The 21,261-nt window shown below is 40.3% G+C and overlaps 1 protein-coding gene across 13 annotated transcripts in view; it reads left to right on the forward strand.

Annotated features, from left to right (window-relative positions):
• Positions 1-21,261, forward strand: part of PTPRM (protein tyrosine phosphatase receptor type M) — a 725,043-nt gene that overhangs the window by 620,933 nt on the left and 82,849 nt on the right. For all 13 annotated transcript variants that reach the window (XM_059724225.1, XM_059724226.1, XM_014606664.3 and 10 more), the window contains one exon: positions 18,335-18,422. In XM_059724225.1, coding sequence (XP_059580208.1) covers positions 18,335-18,422 — 88 coding nt within the window. The remainder of the gene's footprint in view (positions 1-18,334; positions 18,423-21,261) is intronic.

Consider the following 21,261-nt stretch of genomic DNA (forward strand, 5'->3'; position numbering starts at 1 on the left):
AGGCATAGCACAAACCCAGCTCTAAACTGATTTCTGTTTAAAAAGCTTGTGACTACTTAAAGGCCTGGTCTTGCCATGTTGAGCGTGGCGAGTTGTACCTTATTCTCCAGTTAATCTCACTTCCATGAACTGGATAATTTAATGGAATCACATCCTAATGGAACCAGTGAGCCCTTTCTTACCTTTGAAAGAACCCAAAGGACAGAGTCATTTCACTTCAGAAGTAAGGCACAGGTTAGGAACAGGTTCTAAACAACAAGAAAGAGTTCACTTTGTGCTTGGACTGGAGCAGACATTTCAAACTTAAGCAAATGTAATATCTTACTGCTTAGCTAGTCATTTTATACACTTCTTTTTTTACAGCACAGCTTTTCATTGTCTCCTTCTTTATAATATCACTAGCTCACATTCTCCTGCATGATGATGGCAACTATACAGTAATGACAGTAGGCAGAACAAATAAAAATGGTTGGGTCCAAGTGAAAGTTTAAGAATCACTCATGGTCTTTATAAATTAAAGTGAATGTGGCCAGAGATTGGCATATTTTCACTACATCTGTAGTTCCAACATATAAAATGAGAAAAATAAATGGGATAAGCCATGTAAAGTATTACAGTTTTCAGCAAGTTTTTATTGTTTGAAGATTAGTTCTTTTTGCTTGCTTTTGATTAGGACTTTATATTTGTTACTTCTTTATGCCATTCTTTCAAAATATATCATTCTCATGGTAAATTGATTTTTTGCATTATTTGAGGTGCAGAGAGAGCATAGCTGGGAAGAAAATAGCTTTCATGTTGACATAAGTAAAAGCATGTTGTCTTTTAGTTCAGGTATATTTCAGCATAGAACACTTTTTCAGTGGCATACATATCTTACAAGGGAATGAGGGGCTAGATCTTATCAAACACTAGCTGTGCTTTATATCAGCATATCAACACTTGGGACACAGCAGACAATGTGAATGACATTCCCAGTTACAGAATTCATCAATTACCTACTTAGTATTTGCATTCACCCAACCCACTTCTCAGGTACAAAGATGCACCTAATAATACTACTTTCCCACAGGATATGAACTCAAGACCCTTCCTAGCTGCTGAAACTTTCCCTTCCACTACATTCCCTTCCTTCTCCTCTCACCTGGTTGATTACCCAACCAAACATTCGTAGTCCCAAATCAGTAGCAGCACAATAAAAACATTAATATAGTATTGTAAAAAAACAGATAAAAACCAAAAACAATAATTATTTTTCTATCTGATCTGATATTGTACAATGCAATATTCAGCATACCCATATCATAAAGTTATTTCTGAGTGTTTAAATGGAACATCAGGAAGTTGCTAGCCATAACAGTCTGAAGTCAGGCAGAAGGCAGGGTAGATTTGCACCTTTATAGACTAACTACATCAGAGATATATAGCATAAACTTTCATAAGCAGGAGGTTTACTTCATCAGATTCTATAAAGGGACTACAGGAAGCAGAGCTGCTAAATAGAAAGCAGTGATTAAAATAAAGGGTCAGAAAGTGGGGTGGAAAAGTGGGGGCATACTGAAAAAACCAAGGTGGGTAGGAGAGAGTGAAAAACAAAAAAAGTTAACCCACTGAGCTTATAAAAGCTATATAGGGGTTATATACCCACATAGGTTTTATAGAAGCTAATTCAGGTAATGGGATAAGAATCCGTAGTCTCGGTTTAGACCATATTTAACTCAATCCAATCTCTGAATGATTTCTTGTTCTGAAATTTCCCATTCAAGTTTATTTTTAAAGTGTTGTTGTCTAAGAACAGCCGCTCTGAGGTCAGAAATGGGAAGTCCAGGGAGGTTAAAGTGTGCTGCATCAATATGCTTCTTGTACTTGTGAAGGGGTGTGTGTGTGTGTGTGTGTAGATATAGATATATAGGCTTGGTGGCACCAAACTGACCAGCACCATGAACAAAAGGGACCTGGGGGTAATAACAGACCACAATATGAATATGAGCCACAGTGTGACACTGTAACTAGCAGGGTAAATAATACTCTGGCATGAATCAATCGATGCATCTCCAGCAAAACCAAGGAAGTGATTCTTCCGCTGTACTCAGCACTGGTTAGACCACAGATGGAATACTGCGTCCAGTTCTGGGTGCCACACTTCAACAAGCTCATGGTAACACTTGAGAGAGTCCAGAGAAGGGCTACCCATATGATCAGAGACTTGCACGGCAAGCCATACAAGGAAAGGCTGAGAGATCCGGAACTCTTCAGCCTGAAAAAGTGAAGGTTGGGGACTTGGTAGCAGCTTACCGCTACATCGGGGCATATATCAAGGGCTCAGTGAACAACTGTCCACCAGGACACCCTTGGGGAAAACCAGGAGTAATGGCCATAAACTGCTGGAAGACTGTTTCAAGCCCAACATTAGGAAAAACTTCTTCACATTTAGTGTCCAAACTGTGAAATAGGTTCCCTCCAGAGGTGGTGAAATCACCTACCCTGGAAATCTTCTAGAGGAGACTGGACAGTCACCTTGCTGGGGTCACCTGACCCCAGTTATCTTTCCTGCCTGGTGCAGGGGGCTAGACCTGATGATCTTCTGAGCTCCCTTCCAGCCTTACAATCTATGAATATATTTTATTAGACCAACTTGGAGGTTGGTTGATGTTTCTAGCAAGTTTTCCTAATAGGTTTACATGTCTTGATTTCTACCAAAGCTCACACTAGTATCAGACCAAAAATGTGCTTGTGTACAAATCAATACACATAAGAAGTGTAGACACCAGCTCTGATGACTACAATGAAATTTCTAAGAATTATGTCTCATAATTCCAGGTGACCGCTATCCAGTATCAGAAAGCAGAACCATGCTTAATTTGTTAGTGTGATCTTTCCACATTTTCCTTTTTCTATGGAAAATGCTTAGTGTATCTATGGACAGATACCTATGAACAGGTGTCCTGGGAGAAAATTAAGAAGACACAATTTAAGATGTAACTGCATGGGACATGAAAGGCAATAAAAAGGAATTCTTCAAGCATGTCAAGAGGAAGACCAAAGAAGCCGTAGGATTATGGAAGGCAATCTAGTTGCAGATGATTCAGAGAAAGTTAATGTATTTAATTCCTTTTTTACTTCATTCTTCAAAAATAGGGGCAGATCCTAGATGATGAATGCAGTTGGTAGCACAGGAGTCAAACAACCTAGAGTAGTGGTAGAACAGGTTAAGGATTATTTAGAGAAGCTAGATGGGATGGACTTCAAGGTACTGAAGATGATAGCTGGGTAATTTCAAAGCCCTTAGCCAACCTCTTTGAGAACTCATGGAAGTCAGATGAGGTTCCGGATGATTGGAAAAGGACAGATATAGTGCCCATCTTTAAGAAGGGGAAGAAGGAGCATCCAAGGACTTACAGACCAGTCAGTCTGACCTCAATACCTGGAAATATCATGGGGCAGGTCTCGGGTCTCAAAGAATCTGTTGAGAAGCACCTAGAGGAGTCAAAGGTGATCAGGAAAAGCCAACCATGGATTCACAAAAAAAGTAATGCCTGACTGACCTAATGTCCTTCTATAAGATGGCCGGCTCTGTGGATATGAGGAGAACAGTGAATGTGATATACCTTGACTTCAGCAAAGCTTTTGACACTGAATTTCTCAAGCTAAGGAAATACAGACCAGATGAAAGTACTGGTTGGATCATTAAACTCAACAAGTAGTTATCAATGACAGAGTCTAGTTGGAAGGAGGTATCAAGTGGGGTTCCCTAAGGTTTTGTACTTGGTCCAGTGTTATTTAATATCTTCATTAATGATTTGGATGATGGGATCAAGGATGCACTTAGCAAAGTTGCAGATGACACCAAGTTGTGTGGAGTTGCAGACACCCTAGAGCAATGGTAGGCAAAATGGCAGATCTGGCTGGCAGCCAGACTCCATTTCCCAGCAGCTCCTGCTCAAGGTATGCAGGCAGCAGATCACAGTTCTGCCTCAACTCTGGACCAAGCTCTTAGTGCCTCAAGGTCCAGGCCCCAGAGCAGTTCCCCGCCCAGCCGTGTGGCCTGCCAGTGCTGCTGGGGCTGGTCTCCATGGAAACCCTGGCCCCATGCTGTCACGTCCCTGCCACTGGTGGGGTCTCCATAGAAACCAGCCGCAGCAGCACAGGCGGGGTCTGCTGGGAAATGGAGTCTGCTACAGGCTTGATCCAGCTCACAGGCTGGACTTTGCCCACCCCTGCCCTAGAGTATAGGGCCAGGATCCAGAATGACTTGGATAGAATGGGAAAATGGTGTGGAATTAATCAGATGAGGTTCAGCAAAAAGAAGTAGAAAGTTCTGCACTTGGATGGAATTAGTGCCTGCACAAACGGGGGAATAACTGGCTAGACTGTAGTACTTCAGAAAAGGGCCTGCAGGTTACAGTAGACCATCAGGTACATATAAGCCAACAGTGTACTCTTGCTGCAAAAAAGACCAACAGCATACTTGGTGGTATTAACAGGAGTGTCTCTTGCAAACTAAGGAAAGTGATTCTTTTACTCTGTTCAGTAGGGCTTTGCGAAGCTTCAGTCGCTGATTTGATTCGGGAGCCAAATCTCTGAATCCGAATCAAATCAGGAGACCCTATAATCTCTCCAAATCAAATTGAAACGCTCTGAATTGATTTGGAGAGATTTGATGATTTGGACATAGACACAGCTTTAAATGGTTTTCCCACATACCTCAAGGTACCAGGCAGCTCGTGAATGCTGGATGCTGGGGCGGATGAAGCGTCCCACAGGAACACCGGAGGTCCCCAGTGCACTTGGCAGCAGACCTGAAAGTGAACTAGAAGCACTTCCAGTCCACTTCTGGGTCCGCAGCAGAGTGCGTGAGGAACCCCCCATCCCTCAGCTCGGTGACTGGTGCCTCCTGGGTCTGGGGGGACACCCGGGGTCCCCCTGCAGCCGATTGCTGAGCCAGGGGGTTGAGGGGAGTCCCCCGCGTGCTCGGTGGCATACCTGGAAGTAAACCGGAAGTACTTCCGGTCCACATCTGGGTCTGCCGCCAAGCACGCGGGGCCCCCCACCCCCTGTATTCCTGTAGGATGTTCCATCTGTCCCACCATTGCAGCATTCACAAGCTGCCCCTGCTACTTCAAGGTATGTAGAAAAAACATTTAAAACTGTGTCTATGGCCAAATCACTGATTCTCCCAGCCAGCATTGAATCTTCAGATTTGGCAGAATAGAATCAGGACAGTGATCCAAATCAAGGAATCGAATCACTGTCCTTGATTCGGGCTGAATCCAAATCCAAATCAAATATGGCCTGTTTCGCACACCCCTACTGTTCAGCACTGGTAAAGCCTCACCTGGAATACCATGTCCAGTTTGGGCCCACTCTTACGCTACCTTTAGCCCATAGGTATTAAAAAAAAACCCTGCCAATCCTTTAGGTACCTAAACTTCTTCAGTTCCTCTACTGGCAAAGTTCTGTAATAGGCACCTAAGTTTCTGCTACTGTGCTCAGGTGCTGAGTAGCTAAGCACTGTCAGGACTTACCTCACACCTAACCTCCACAAAATAGATATTCTCCAGTATGCCTCATAGGCAGGGGCCTGATCTGGTAAACATTCTCAGAGCATTAGCCATCCATACAAAAAACATGGGGAACAAGGTAAAGGTGCCACCTTTTTACCTAAAGTCACAGTGAAAAGGACATTCACCCCTCATGTCAGAGACTGGGATTTCTTCCTTTGCTTAAGGAGATTTTAAATTACATTTCCCAAAGTTTCTTTATCATCTAGTTATAGGGTATTCTACAGCAGAGCAGCCTCTGTTTGAAATATTCTAGGTTCAAAGCATTTTCAAACAATTTAAGTCAGGGTCCTAACAGACTGTGCCAGGCCCAGGGACAGGGTGCTCAGTGGATCCGTACAAGAGCCAGGGACTCATAGAAGTACAGCAGTGAAACTGTCAAGAATGGCCAATTAACTGACCAGCTGCAGGATCCAGGGAGCCTATTTCATGCCAGAACTGTGGGTTTCACATTTTCCAAAATTAAGTTTTCTTGGAATGACTGGCTCTTGGGAGATTTCAAAAGCTTTTACTTGTGGTCCAATTCAGTTCAAAACCAAATTTGAAACGTGAGCTTACCTATGAAACAAAAATCCTGATTTTCAGACAACTATCAAGCTAGTAGAGTAGACATGCCTAAAACATGGTTTGGAAAGACTGACACTTCCTCAACAATGGAAGTAATGGTGCCTAACTCTAGAAAAATCTTCATACTTGTGAATCTTGAATAGAGATAAGCACCTCCATGCAGCTCAGGCTTAAGACCCTAGGTCCTACAAAGTACTACTATGGGCTAGTCCTGGCTGCTCCCCACTCCAACACACTGGCTTCTGCAAATCATATTCTTAAGCCATGTCTATACTTCCTCCCTGCTGAGCCCAGGACCACTCCCAAAGAAAAACCCTGCTCATTCACTCCTACTCTGTGCATGCCCTATTGGTCTACAGTTAGAGTGATGTTTATAGTTAGAACAGACTGATCGTGTGCCTCAGTCTAGGAAGAGCTTGACACCGGTGCTGGGTCATGCACTGGGGACTTAGCCTTGGGTATACACCATATTCCTGTGTTTCTCCTGCTAGAATTTGGCCTATTAAGGCTAGGTTTTTAATATGTGAATATCTCTGCAGTTTTGTTAATAGAATCTGATTAATGTGAACATTATTAGCTTATTTTAAACCATCCATATTTTGGTTTAATAAGAAACAGATGCCTGGGACATGTATATTGTCTTGTAAAGGAAATATTTATGTAGACCCAGTTTTTAAGAAGTGTAGTTTTATGAAGGGATACAGAGAATAAAGGAAGGCATCTGCTGTTGTTAGTTTGCATCAATTAATCTAACTTGTGTACGCTGTTCTAATGAAAGGAAATGTAGAATAAAAATGTAGAGCTGTAATGTACATAAATCTTGAAATGTCCAGGGAGAGCTGATAAATTGCTATATTTTGCTTAGTTTATGCAAAATAGAAAATGAAGAAGCAGATTGTGAAAAACAAAATTATACATAAAGTCGTTAAGCCTCAATCCTCATTACTGAAAAATAGCTTTGCTATTCAGCAAGAGCAGACTGAACACAGGGTCTGTCAAGGTGACTTGTTAATAGGGCTCTGGAACATCAGACGAAACACACAGCATAATGTCATGGGTGTGATGTAGCTCCAGACTCCTTGTTATTGCCTTTTTAGTGCTTCAAGCAGCACCAACTACATGTAAGTGAGCTTTTTGTACAACTGCCATTTGGCTCTGTAGTTTGTATGCCTGGACTTTAAATGCTAGAAGAAGAAAAATTGTTTTAAGGAAGCAAATCTGGCTGCATTAATTGATGTTAAACCCTCTACTTGTAAGCCAGCCATTTATCTCCTGTACCTGTTAGCAAAACTTATTCTCATGTTCTGTGGTTAGTATTTATTGTCCTTATAGGCAGAATGCTTTCTTTTCAATCAAGGGGACTTCCATTCCATTTGTCAAGCTATTTTTAAGGAACGTTTTCTGTCAGTCTTGGATTATTTCCCTACAACTTTTCCAGTCATTTTCACCAATGTAAAACAGTGTCAGATTGGTAATAGCACATCTGTCTTATGTCTTTTAAGACACCCAGAATGCTCTCTCTCATCCCATCAGCACCATCACTACCTGTGGTTTTCCTTTCAGTCAGCCATATACCTGTTCCGCTCCGTTTCTATAAAGAGAACACATTCTGAACTCTCTCTGATAAACCAATAGTATCAGAATTGGCCACAGGCTGTCACATCTAGCTTTCAAAAGGAGCCATGGCTGTGAACCTATGTAGGAATTATGCCCACAAGGGAAAAAGAAAAGGAACTCAAGCAGTAATGATTAGAGCCCGAGGTTATATTAAATATAGTCAATATATGTTAGAAGACCTTTAAGATTCCTTTATCAGATCTTGGAGCAATTCCAGTTGCTCATAGAGGGCTGGAATTGGACATGTAAAATGTCTCTTGTAATGGCTTTCTGTTATGAAGCTGTCACTTAAGTACTTTGTTCTGTTATTGATCTCATGACAAAGTACTGATATCCACAATCTGATGTCAGATCAGTGGTATAGGAATGTTTTTGAAGTGGCAGCTCTTGTTGATGGCATATTAAGCAAACATGTTTTTTTTCCTTTGCTGTTAAAGCCATACAAACTGCTTCTGACTCACCAAAGCTCAGTCTGAGACCGTTCCAACTGTCTATGACCACCCTCTTCTCCAGTTATGCTTTTGAATAAATTGTGCATGAGGGATAGGAAAGAAGGAACATTTTTTCTTAAACCATTTGTTAAAAATATGGATAATGCTTAAATATTCAAACATTGTCTAACCCTTGTGGAATAATTACCTTTAAAGTATATAAAATAAGATAGTCTTAGCTATTTTGAAACTCCTTAATAACCTTCTCTCAACCAGAAAAAGCAAAGAAAGAACAAAGACAAACCAAAGCACTAACCTTGAGTAATACTATAGTCAAGTTCCCTTTGATTATACAAGGAAGAGTAATGCACATTGGTAAATTAAGGTGAAGCAATAAACTGTGGAGCTGTTTGAGCTGGAGTAAACTGCACCAAGGTGCAGCGCCTACATGTGCACCAGGTACAGCAGCAATTTGAGCTGGAGCGGAACAAGACTGGGCTGGCAGGGGCCATGGGGAGTTAGCCCTGGGCTCTGGGTGGCAACATTGGGGCACGGGGCTGCTGACCCTACAGAGCCATGTGGCTAGCCAGCAGGCAGGAGTCTGGCCCCCACCTGGTCACCATATACATGTGCATTTCAGCACAGTTCATTATTCTGCCATAAGATAGTATTGTTCCCAACAGAACTATCTAACAGGGCACTTAATTAATTTACTGCACCCTAATACCAGTGCATGTGTAGATAGTGACACTTTACTGCAAAGCTAATTAGTCTCTCTGCAGTAAAGTGCATGTGTAGATGCATCCACTAAGAGCACCAAAGATGCCTCCAAAACCTCATTAACTAGCTCATCATCCCACTATTTTTATTGCAGAGGCATCAAAGAGTTTAAATCATTCAGTTTGGGTTTCAGTCTGCATAAACGAATTGCTGCTTGCCATACATTTTAGTTAAGGGAGTGTCTTTAAACTTAAAGTACAAGTGGCATAATTACAGGAAAATTTACAAAGTTGTGGGTACGTATAGACATTTGGGGAGATTAGGGGTGGTTAGATTTAGTTAAAAATGTCAATCCAATCTAAGGTAAGTTGGGATGGGGGGGCTAGTAGGGTCTGTGGGGAGGATTGGGGAGGCAAGCAGGATCTGTGGGGGACTTGGGGGGGTCAGGAGGGCTAGTGGGGTTCACAGGGGAAAGTGGTGGAGACCAGGAGTATTTGGCAGGATCAGGCAAGGCTGGTGGGGTCTGCAGAGGGTTTTGGTGGGATGGGGGGGGGGGGGGTTCTGTGCCCCCTCCTGGATCATGGGTGTTTTTAGACTCCCCTCAACCCCTCCTGATGAACCTACCCTACCCGCAATCCTACCTGCCCTTCCCCCCACCCCAGCAAGCACAAGTAAAACTGGCACTGGGAGCAGCTTTTTTCCTTTTTTATTATAGGAAGAAAAAACCCAGGAATTCTTGCCTCCTTTTTCACAGCACATTGTATCATTATATTCAGTCTTAATGACATTTCATTAGGTCTTTGAAACTGTTCCCTGAGGCAAACTTTTATTATTTGTAAAGTAAATCAAACATCACAGTGCTAATCTTTAAGAAAAATATGGGCTAGACCTGGAAATATATTCAAAATCCTCTATTAGAAAATGTCCCAGAATTGAAAGGAAGGTGCTTGGGAATATCCAAATTAGTCATTCCAAAAGAGGTGTTCTGAGGTATCTAAACCAGTTTCCTAGACTCCACATGCCTCTTTTGGATGCGAATGTCTCTTTTGACATGGCAGCGTGAAGGATAACCCAGAAAACAGGCCCAGATACAGCATACAGAACTCCAGTGTCTTTTTAGCACAAGGAAAGATGTGGGAAATGAGCAAAGGGAAAGAGAAAACAGGCATAACAATACAGATAGAGAGGAAGGCATTTTGTTCAGTTGCTCCCAGCTGATGTCTCTGCCGACAAGTTTCCCAACTGCCCAAGCATCTCCAGTGTTTGCTGGCACACCCTGGATAGAAGCATGAGCATGTTCCTGTCTTTTGCCATGTGCAATCACTTTAGTTGTTTATATATTATATGTTTGAAAAAGGTAGAAAAATTTTTGCTTGCAACTGTCCCTAAAACATCCATATCCAGATCCATAAATTTACAACACACCTAACCTTGAATCCTGCCTCATTCTGTATATCTACAATGTGGGAACTGGGAATTTTCATTAAAAACCCAAAAACTCTGCACCATCTTGTAATGATGCACCCTTGGGAGGGGCAATTGAGATGGGTAATTGAATCCTGTGGAAAATGAAGCAGGGAAGAGGACAGGAGCTGGGGGAGACTTTTAAATCACAAAACATGTTTCCTGTTCCAAAAAGAACAGACGTGTATATGATTGCAGTGATTCTTTATGCATTGCGCTCATCAGAGGACATTCCTTGTCAAGGTACAAAAATACTTGGTATTCAGTAGAGCTTGTGTAGTTTCAGTTTTATTGCTTTATAGACTTATTGTTATCATGAGTGGCTCCCAAGCTCACTGCCTTTCTCCAGAATGTATGAGACTTGATATTCAGAGGCAACACTTTTAATTACAGTCTAAGTAGAATAAAAAAGGGGGATTACTTATGAAAATCCTGTACACGTTACAGCAAAACCGTTGCTCAGATCCCCCAAAAGCATGAAATCTATTTTCATGAGAGAAAATAAGTACTGCTGGAGACTAACTCTAAACTTTATGTATACAAATTGAAAGTAATGTATCCTGTATATTAGTTACAGTATAAATGTGCATATTGTACCCAGAGGGTTCTTCCTATAAAAGAGGGATCATAAAATCCCATCCACATACTATATTTATTGTGTTACAGATAAATCTGGAAGATGAATGATGTTAAGTTATTGCAAACTGATGTGCCAGGGAGTATGTTTCTAAATTAGAATTTTAATTCTGCTTCCTATTGCAGTCCTCCTATTAATTCACACTTTGCCTCCTTTTTAAAATCTTCCCTTATAGCAAAGTCTTAGAATTAAAAAAGGATGAAAGTAATAGAGTTTTTAAAACTTAAATAGGATTCTGTGGAAATTACTCTAAAAATCTACAGAATTTAATAAGGAATGACATTCTTATCTATAGAACTTGTAAGCCAACTGATTTATATCCCTACTGTTGAGTCTTAGAGGAGGTACACATCAGAAACTTGGTAAGTAGATATGTTAGTTTAAAGATTATATAGAAAGGGTATAATTTTGATTTATTTCTATAGTGGTATTGCATCACACTGTCATCTACAGTAGCTTTTTTATTAAGGAATTTAGGCAAAGGCATTTTAATCAGAAAAGTCCCTTTTGTGTCATAATACGACGATTGCCACTGTGCCCCCCTTTTCCACTGTTAGCTAGTTGAGTCACTGACAGCAAAAGAAACCCCCCAATTTCACCAGCTATCAAGGTTGGCTTGGAGGTTAGTGCTGGTAACCCTAATCCCTGGGTTGCCAGTTATGTCAACACAACCGTGATTCCAGTAGTTGTGAGGGTTAATACTGCCAGTGCTCACCCTGCTACTATACATGGGTTGTTTAGTCCAGGACCACCTGGGTCCAGTCTGAAGACCATATGCTTCGTGTCCATGCTCTGAAACATCTTTTTCAGGGTTTTCCTCTGAGACGTGTATATCACTCAGGCAAGGGACAGGGTCACTACAGAGAACAAGTCTGAGGATGGTCATTTTCAGTTCAAGAGGGAAATATAGTTTACTAACTCAGCTCAGACCTGGAAACAAGAGTTCTGTGGGTTGTTTCTAAAGACCCTGGAGATTTTTTTTCCCGTTTTCTTCCTACTTGTAACTGTTTTGTAGACTAACTTGAATTCTTGTGACTAGTAAAGATTTCTGTTTTGGAGCTGAAGCAGGAACCTCTGAAATTTTGTATATGTGAAGCCAAGGATCATGTCTTTTGGACTCAAGCCATGTAAGAATCATTATGCTTATGCATATGAAGAGAGTCTCTGTAGCTGAGGTTATAACCATGACTCTGATTTGAATGATTTTTTTCCTCCCCTCTCACTCCAAAAGGAAAATGTAAACATTTTCAAGACTGCATGATCAACTATCAGTAGATATAAGGATTTTTATAGAAAATTCCAAGAAATTGAGGGAGTTTCTGAGTAGGCAGTGACAAATTTTATTTGCTATTGTTATTGCTTTTTTATTCCATGAACAGACCTCAGTTACAATAACACTACAACTGCTTTATAAATGATAGGTTACATTGATTTGAGAAATTTTTATACTGGCTCCTACCACAGACAGTTTTCAAGAGCAAGCATAATAATGTGTTTTTAAAAATGGCATTATTTGAAAAATAGACATGATTCTGAGTGATTGAAACTGACAGAAGAAAAGCTGATGGCAAGTCTATTCTCCAAAGGCCCCTGTCGTCATCAAATTATTTCACGGAACAAAGTAATGATACTGGCATAAGTTACTCCTTGCACAGTACCTTGTGGCTTGAACTTCCATCAAAAGAAGCTTTCACTATTCCTGACAAACATTTGGGGTGATATCCTGTTTGCGGACAATTCATTTTTAATATTTAAGTCATGTGTCGGAGCTATTAAAGAAATATAGGTATTAGATATCTCTGCTCCCTCCTTTAATGTAATGATCTTATGATCTTTCCCTGCCAGTTACTTGCAAATCCTAACTACTAAAAAGTCAAGTGTCTGAAAGGTTAAAAGCACTCTAAATCTTATACCACAAACAGAATTAATGTACATTCTGATCCTCTAGACACAAATGAAATAATGCACATGCTTAAGTTTTGGAGGATCTGAATCAAAAACTTTTCTTAGTCATTATGAAGACCTGATACATAAAACGAAAGTAGGTGCATGCATTTCCATCATCTGTTCCCTCAAAATATAAACTGAATACAACAACTGCCTGAGAAAGTTACACAAAATTGTATGTTGTACATCCTTCGGAATACATAATGACCAGCCTCAGTACAAGTCAATGATTCATATTTAAGTAAGATTATGCACTTTCTAAGAAACTTCATATAAACCCTTCCCTCAAGAACTTTACAGTTTGTTTTACAATTGAGACACATATATTGACAACATCACTTTAAAAGGCAGATAAGCCATTCTTGACAATAACATAATCACAAATTTAAAAATAAATCTATGGATCAGAGTAAAGGTAGTTTTGTGATTAAATACTTACCAGAGGTTTGTGAAACAGGCCATATTCAATTTGGATTTGGATTTGGCCCGAATCGGGGACAGCGATTCGATTCATTAATTCGAATCGCTGTCTCCAATTTGATTTGGCCTAATCCAAATCTGAAGCTTAGATGCTAATTTGGAGAGTCAGCAATTCGACCACAGACACAGCTACAAATGGTTTTTCTACATAATTCGAGCACTACAGTGCAAGTTACAGTGCGAGCAATACAGATATGGCTCGTGAACACTGTGATGGTGGGGCGGATGGGGTGTCCCACAGGAGCAAAGGAGGGAATGGAAGATGGGACAGGACCATGTTCTTAGCAGCAGACCCTGAAGTGAACCTGAAGTGCTTCTGATCCACTTCCAGGTCTACTGCCAAGTGTGCTGGGGAGCCCCCCGTGCTCCTGTGGGATTCTCCATCTGCCCCACCATCACAGCAGTGATGAGCCGCCTGGTACCTTGAGGTATGTACAAAAAACATTTAAAGCTGTGTCTACGTCTGAATTTCTGAATTGATTCGATGGGTTTCAATTCAATTCGGAGAGATTAAAGGGTCTCTTGATTCCATTAGGATTTGGAGATTCGGCCACTGAATTGGGCCAAATCTCTGCTGAATTGAATCAGGAACTGAAGCTTCGCACAGCCCTAATACGTACTTCTTGTGCTTGTGAATCATAAGTTTGTTTGTTATGCAGGCAGTGTAAGATTTATGATATCCTTAACTTTTCATTTCCTTGCTTGTAAGTGCTTGCATTTAGTAAATGATGTGATAGGTAACTGCACTGTTGTCACCTAGCAACCATAAGTATTTTTGAAAAAGTCTTTCAGCTTTGGAATAATAGTAATAACCAGTCATGTAACATTCTTTCTCTGTAGATCTCAAAGCACCTACAAAGATATGTTAGCTTTGCTGTCCTTGCATTACAGATGGGTAATGCAAAGTAAGAATGTGAGTCAGTAAAACTGATTTGAATATTATCCAGGCTACTTGTCTGTTGCCTTGAGCCTAGAACTTACATCCCTATTTTCTAGTTCCCTCTCACTATTTTATAAGCCCTTCTTGCAATATTTCTGGCCTTACGAGTTTCTAATGACAACTTGAAAGATAATTATTAGAAAGACAGCACTTACAACAGTTATCATGCAGACTGTACTGCAGTTATTTCCTCCTCTGTATATCACAGCAAATTTAATTCTCAGCAAAAAATATTTTTTTTAGTAGCATCTGCTATAGCATTGGCTTAAAGCAAGCAAAAGCATACTATTCATCCTCCATGACTGTAATGGATTGTTGACCACTTGATATCATGTTGCTCTCCGCAGCAGAGTTGTCCATTGTGAATTCACTACTAAAAATTTACATTTTGATCATGAGGGCTAAAAGTTAAAAACTGTCATGTTTAAACTGAAATTTTCACTACAGTACAAGTTAATTTTAAAAGAGCTTTTTTTTTTCCTACTTGGGAACCTCTCCTCCAAGTAGATTTGGAAGCCTAAGCTTTGAACTAGTTGAGTTAGAAAAATATTTTTATAAAAGTTCTTTGAGAATTGTCATCCTCACCTGCAGTCCTCCTCCTCTATTTTCTAGACGTTGCTAGACTGAAGGATGTCTTGGGGCTTATATTCTTGTTGAGGGTCTGCATTTAAAAAAAAATTATAACAGCCTTATTAAAATGGATAGCTGCTAAAATACCATGTGCAGTTCAGTGGATTGCTGTAGTGCTCTATCTCAGGAGGGCAACATGCCGAAAAAAAACACTAGAAAAATTACAGGTATGAAGCTTGTATTTCTCACAAATAAGGAAAGATCTCAGTAGATCACTTGTCTTGAGTTATTTGCTTTTTCCTTTACTTCTAGGACAAATATGATCTCTCCTTCTAATCCACTGTGGATTATCATTCCGTTTCTGTGTCTATAATGGCAACATATAGGGAATCTAAGAAATTACACTCCAGCTGTCTTTTGCAATTAATGTTTCTTTTCGTGCTCAGGCAGTGTAATACTTCCTTCTTTCTTCCATTTATCTTTTCTATGTGCTCATCAGTGCAGCATCTCAGCACCTCCCGAGAAAGAACTAAGGCAGTTTCAAAATAAATAAACTGTATTTTCCCATTTTTTCTGAAGTGGCTGATGAATCATTTTAATTTTTATTTCTTTTTCTTTTTGGACAACAGTAAACTTTTGGGAAGGGAAAACTAAAACCTCCAAGAAAATGACATCTTAGTTTATTTGTAGCAGTTCTTTAAAAATGAAGACTAACATAAGTATAAAGCTGTCTAGAAAAAGTGGATGTTGTAAATGTGTATTGGCCACAATGGAAATAGAGTATGAAAGCTTATAGCCATCCTCAAGATTCTCAGTGCTATACAAAAAGTAACAAATAATCTCTGTTTGTTGGTGTCACTGAGTTAAGCTGACAGTGCTTGTGTTTTAGAAGCAACTGTCCAAATTCTGCCACTGACTAGGAGGATGTAAGTCTACTGAAGTTAGTAGAGTTGTGCTTGTTTGGCCTGTTGTGCTTCTATCATGTCACTTAAAGCACTCCTAGTAGTTATTTAAATACCCATTTGGGGGCTGAGTGCTTTCCATTCCTAGGCTGCTTGTAGATGCCCCCGCCTCTCCCCCCCCCCCCCACAAAAAAACACCCCCGCACTTTACCAGAAGAAGCAGCACATAAATTGGACCCAGCTCTGCAGCAACTGTATAGATCAGGTATTTCATTGGGGCTTTTTGGTGCTTTTATCTAATAGCTGAGTCAATCAGCTATTAGATAAAAGTGCCAAAAAGCCCCACTACAGTGCCCAATACAGCAGACAATTGAGGGCAACTAATGTGCTGCCTTTTCTGAGCATGTGTGGGGCTTGACATGGGAGTATTAGGGCTGTGCGAAGCTATAGTTGCTGATTCTATTTTTCAGAGATTCAGCCCAATTTGGTGGCTGAATCGCCAAACCTGAATCAAATCAGGAGACCCTTTAATCTCTCTGAATCGAATCGGAACCCTCTGAATTGATTCAGAGAGACTCGGAAAGATTCAGCGATTCAGACATAGACACAGCTTTAAACCTTTTTTCTACGTACCTCTAGGTACCAGGCGGCTCGTAAATGCTGCAATGCTGGGATGGATGGAGCATCCCACAGAAGCGTGGGGAGCTCCTCAGCGCACTCGGCAGCAGACCAGAAGTGGACCAGAAGCACTTCTGGTCCACTTCCGGGTCTGCTGGGGTGTGCGCTGGGGGGCCTCTCCACACCTCCCCCCCTCCCCCCCGGTGCCTCCTGGGTCTGGGGGGGACACACAGGGTCCCCCTGCAGCCAATTGCCGAGCCACTTCCGGGTTCACCAAGTATGCGGGGGACTCCCCCTGCCCCTGCACTCCTGTGGGATGCTCCATCTGTCCCAGCATCACAGCATTCACAAGCCACGCCTGGTACCTCAAAGTATGTAGAAAAAACATTTAAAGCTGTGTCTATGTCCAAATCGCTGATTCTCTGAATCAGCATCGAAGCTTCAGATTCAGCTGAATCAAATCGGGGACAGTGATCCAAATCAAAGAATCAAATTACTTTCCCTGATTCAGGCTGAATCCAAATCGAATAGGGCCCATTTCACACACCCCTAGGAAGTATGAAAATTTAAAGTAAAGCATCAGTTTTTTTTCATCAGTCTGCAAGCAGCCCTGTTGACTTCTCAAGAGATTAAGACCTTACTGAACTTTTTCTTCTACTAGTGTGTCTTATGACACTACTGTGAAGGTGAAGTAGACAAATGGCAATACATTTTAGAAGCTAACATTACTAAGAATTTGTCAAATCTTTGCAAGAGAAGTTTCATTTGTTTCCCCATCATGGGCTTGGGAGCTTTCCTGTGTTGGGGTCTCAGTTCAGCAAAGCACTTAAACACATGCCCTGGTGCACCCCTCAAATGGGGGTTGGAAGATGTGGTTTAGTGATCATTCAGGCAAAAATAGTGAAACATGGTAATGGACTATCCACCTTTATAAGAGAATTCTACTTTTTAATTTGGCAACTAAAGATCTTAAACTGAATGGGTCTATTTTAATTTTGAACTATGTAACATGTTATACTGATAGTGATACTACACACATCAAAAAATCATGGAATGCTGTATTGTTTAAGAACAAAAACCATATACTACAGAAAGTACACAGCCGAACTTGTTTGCTGTGATTGTGCTGAGTGGTATATTTCATTAATATAAAATGATACTGTTATCATCTTTACTTTTATTATTGTATTAGCTTTATTAACTACAGAACAGAGACTGGGTGAATATTAGATAAGATTGCATGTTTCATAAAATCACATTATTTTCCTCCCTGACAAAACAATAATCTTGGAGGTGTTGTAAATTCTGTTTTTCTTTAATAAAAGGCATGCACATGCTCTTTGAATGCAAATTAAGAAAAATGCAGATGAATGTTAAGAGATGGAATAGCCACCTACCACCAGGTAAATGAAACTTGTAAATCTCTTAATAGCAGATTAGCAAAGCAGGATCAGATTCTGTTCCCATTCACATTGCTGTAAATATGAAGTAATTCTAGTGTTACCAGTGGCTTCACAGAGGTGTAAATGTAAACAGAGTTTGGTTAGTGCACATTAAATACTCAGTTACACTTGGTATTAAAGGTGCGTAACTTTGGCAAGACTGACTAACTCTTCACATACAAAAATTATTCTTGCTGATGTACACTTTATCCTTGTGTCAACCCCCCCTTCCCCTTTAAGACATGGAGCTGTAATCATATGCTTTTCAGAGAAGAGGCTGATATCATTATCAGATAAGCAAATTAGTTAAATGATGCTTTAACAAAAAGTATTATGGTTAATACAATATTTTCTCTTTGCGTCTGGGTTTATTTTTTACCCTTAAGGTTCCTGTTGGAACATGCTGCATGTCTTAATGTCACTTCCTTTTTTTTTCAATAGAGTTTCTTTGAAGGACAGTCGGCACCATGGGACTCAGCTAAAAAAGATGAGAACAGAATGAAGAATAGATATGGAAATATCATTGCATGTAAGTGATGACAGTGTAATCGTGCTTCTGTATTCACTTTCTTTCAGCATCTGATAAGAGTGGCCGCTAGTCCCTAGCAGGGAGTACTTACATAGAAATTATAACCCTCTTCCTATTAAAAAAGGTACAGGGAGAAAGCTACAAATGAACTCTGAACCAGTAAAGATATCATTTAAGTTTGGTGACTTTATATTTATGTTTATTTGAATTCTGGAAGCACCTCGGTGCCAAGTCTCTGTTGTGCATGACTCTTGGGTTGTAATAGACAAATTATCCCTTCCACGCATAATGGGTAGCACGAGAGAAAGTACAACTACACTCATGGCAATTTGATAAATGGGCAATCAAGGGTGGATCATCACTGAAGGAGGGACCTAAGTCTATATCTCTATAGCACAGAAGTGGGCACAGGAGGGTCACGCAGGGTCTTACAGGTGAAGGCAAGTAGCTTATCTGAGGCAGTAAGAAAGGCAGATCTAGTGAAGGGGATGCCTTTTGAAAGGAGAAAAATAGCTGAAGTGGCAAAACAGGAAGGTAATTTCTGCATCAACCTTTTGAAAGGACAGAAGTGGAGCATGATTGTATTTATCAAAGCCAGAAAAAAGATAGGTTACAGGAGTTAAGATATGAGGTAAGGCTGCATCTTGGATTTATTGCAGAAGATGAACTGGCAATTTTGAAATAGATCCTGGACGTATGTGTGTTCAGAGGCAGGACAGATGAAAAATAATGCCTGGGACTGAGTGAGAGGGAAGCTGGCTATTTGATCCCCTCACTGATGTGACAAATATAAAGTACCGTTTTGTCAGGGTGAGTAGGAGTTGATATTTTATCCATGATTGCAACTATCTCTTGTACATCATACATAGGTCAATTTTACCATGTAAGTATGATAAGTAAGTAAGGATGGAGGAGAGAATCAGTAACTGGAGCACTAGAAGAAGACAGTAGCAGAACTACAGGTGGGCTAGCAGGGTACAAGCCCTGAGCACAACCTGGGACAGGTGGGACATTGGAAAGTAGGCAGGGGACATCTTCTATCCCCCTCACCACCCTGCTTCCACTGCATGTTACCTGCAGAGGCTCTGGCAGCGAGGGTAGAAAAGCAGTCACAGTGTTGGTGTCAGGGGAAGCTGCTGGGGGTGTGCAGGTGTGGCCAGGAGCTAAAAGTTTAACCCTCCCCTCTCCTTTTTTTATCACTGAATTTTGGCTTTTAAATTACCACTCAACATATATTCTGACAGCATTTACCACGAAAGAGTAGCTTGCTCTGGGTACAAACTATATCAGTTATGTCTCTGGAAGAGGGAGACCAGAAGGCAGGAAAGAGGAAAGTGCGAGTGGAAATCAGGGACTGATTGGTTCAGGAGGAGTAGTGTTGAATGATGATGGACAGACAAAGGAAATCCTGTGCTGGAGACATCAGCAAGAAGGAGTGAAAAAGTGGCACAGTTTTTAATGGAGACCTGATCAAGCAGGTGGTGAATGCGAGAGTTGATATCAAGTCTCCAGATTAGGAAATGAGGAAAGAGAGAGCAGCAGAAAAAGTGTCCGACAGGTCATCATCATCAGAACTGAAGTCTCCAAGGATGAAGATGAGGAATTGTGATGCAAGGGAGAAGGGAAGTCAGGAATTAAAGTCAGAAAGCACGATGGTTGAGGAAAGGTCAGGTGATAGAAGTTGACAGCAATGACATCATTGATATTAAATGCCTGATTTTACTGTCATAGCTAAAATGTAAACAAGAAATTTTGGCTGAGAACAGCCTACAGCCCATGACTTCTCCAGCTTTATTTTCATGATCATAAACTTAGTAGAGATGGTCAGTATTTAAATGGAAAATCTCTAAGAAAAACCTAGTAATGGTTCAGTAGGTAGCAGTTTTCCCTCTGACTCGTCATAGCTGTGCGTATGCTGTATAGTATCATAGGGAGGCATTGAACCTGGAGATAAGGCGGGGACAGTATCTAATTTCTGACAAACTTGAAACCTCTCAATCTGAAATAAGGGGTGTATTTCTAGGGCTGGTCAAAACACAGAAATTCTGATAATGAATTTTTTCCAATCTGAATCAGAACAAAAAGGCAGAATTTCATTTTAAAAAATCATTTTAGGTGAATCAAAACATTACATTTGATAAATTAAAAAGGGTTATTTTAGGTGTTCTTTTTTAAAACTGACATTATTCTCATTTTATTTTACATGTATTTTATTTTTCATGTTTTACAAATAAAAAGCATAAAATAATATCAAATAAATTTCAAAAGGAAAAGCTCTTTCAAAAATAAAGAATGTAATATTCTGTTCTAAAAAAAACTATTTTGATTTTAACAAAATCTCCCATTTTGATTTTTTAATCAGATTTTTGTTGAAATACATTTTTTCCTGTAGAAAAACAGTAAATGTGAAAAAATTACCAATTTTACATGCTCTGTAGGAAAAGAATTTAATAGTGAAAAATCACACATTTTAGAAATTCTGCCTATTGTCTCCCAAGAGTTTTTGCTCATCTTTTAATAGAAAACACACAGCACCCATCAACTTCAAAATTCCCAGAGATTTCAATTTACGGTATTTCCTTCCCAGTAAACTGCATCCCTCTTTATTCCTAATCATGCTGCTAAAAAGTCAGCAGCTGGTATATAGCATTTTAAAAGCAAAGCTGCAGAATTTCTTGAACAGTAGCACTATAACACACAGCATTTGTTACAATTACACTGTAGCACTCAGCCCAAACTCAGACCGCATGGGAAAAAGATGTGTATAGTTCACTGATATACCAATGCCTAATGGACATGCATGTGTATGTTATTAAGGCAGGGTTTTGTGTTATGGCAT

The sequence above is a fragment of the Alligator mississippiensis genome, chromosome 3, assembly GCF_030867095.1.
Source record: "Alligator mississippiensis isolate rAllMis1 chromosome 3, rAllMis1, whole genome shotgun sequence".
NCBI classification, from domain to species: Eukaryota; Metazoa; Chordata; order Crocodylia; family Alligatoridae; genus Alligator; species Alligator mississippiensis.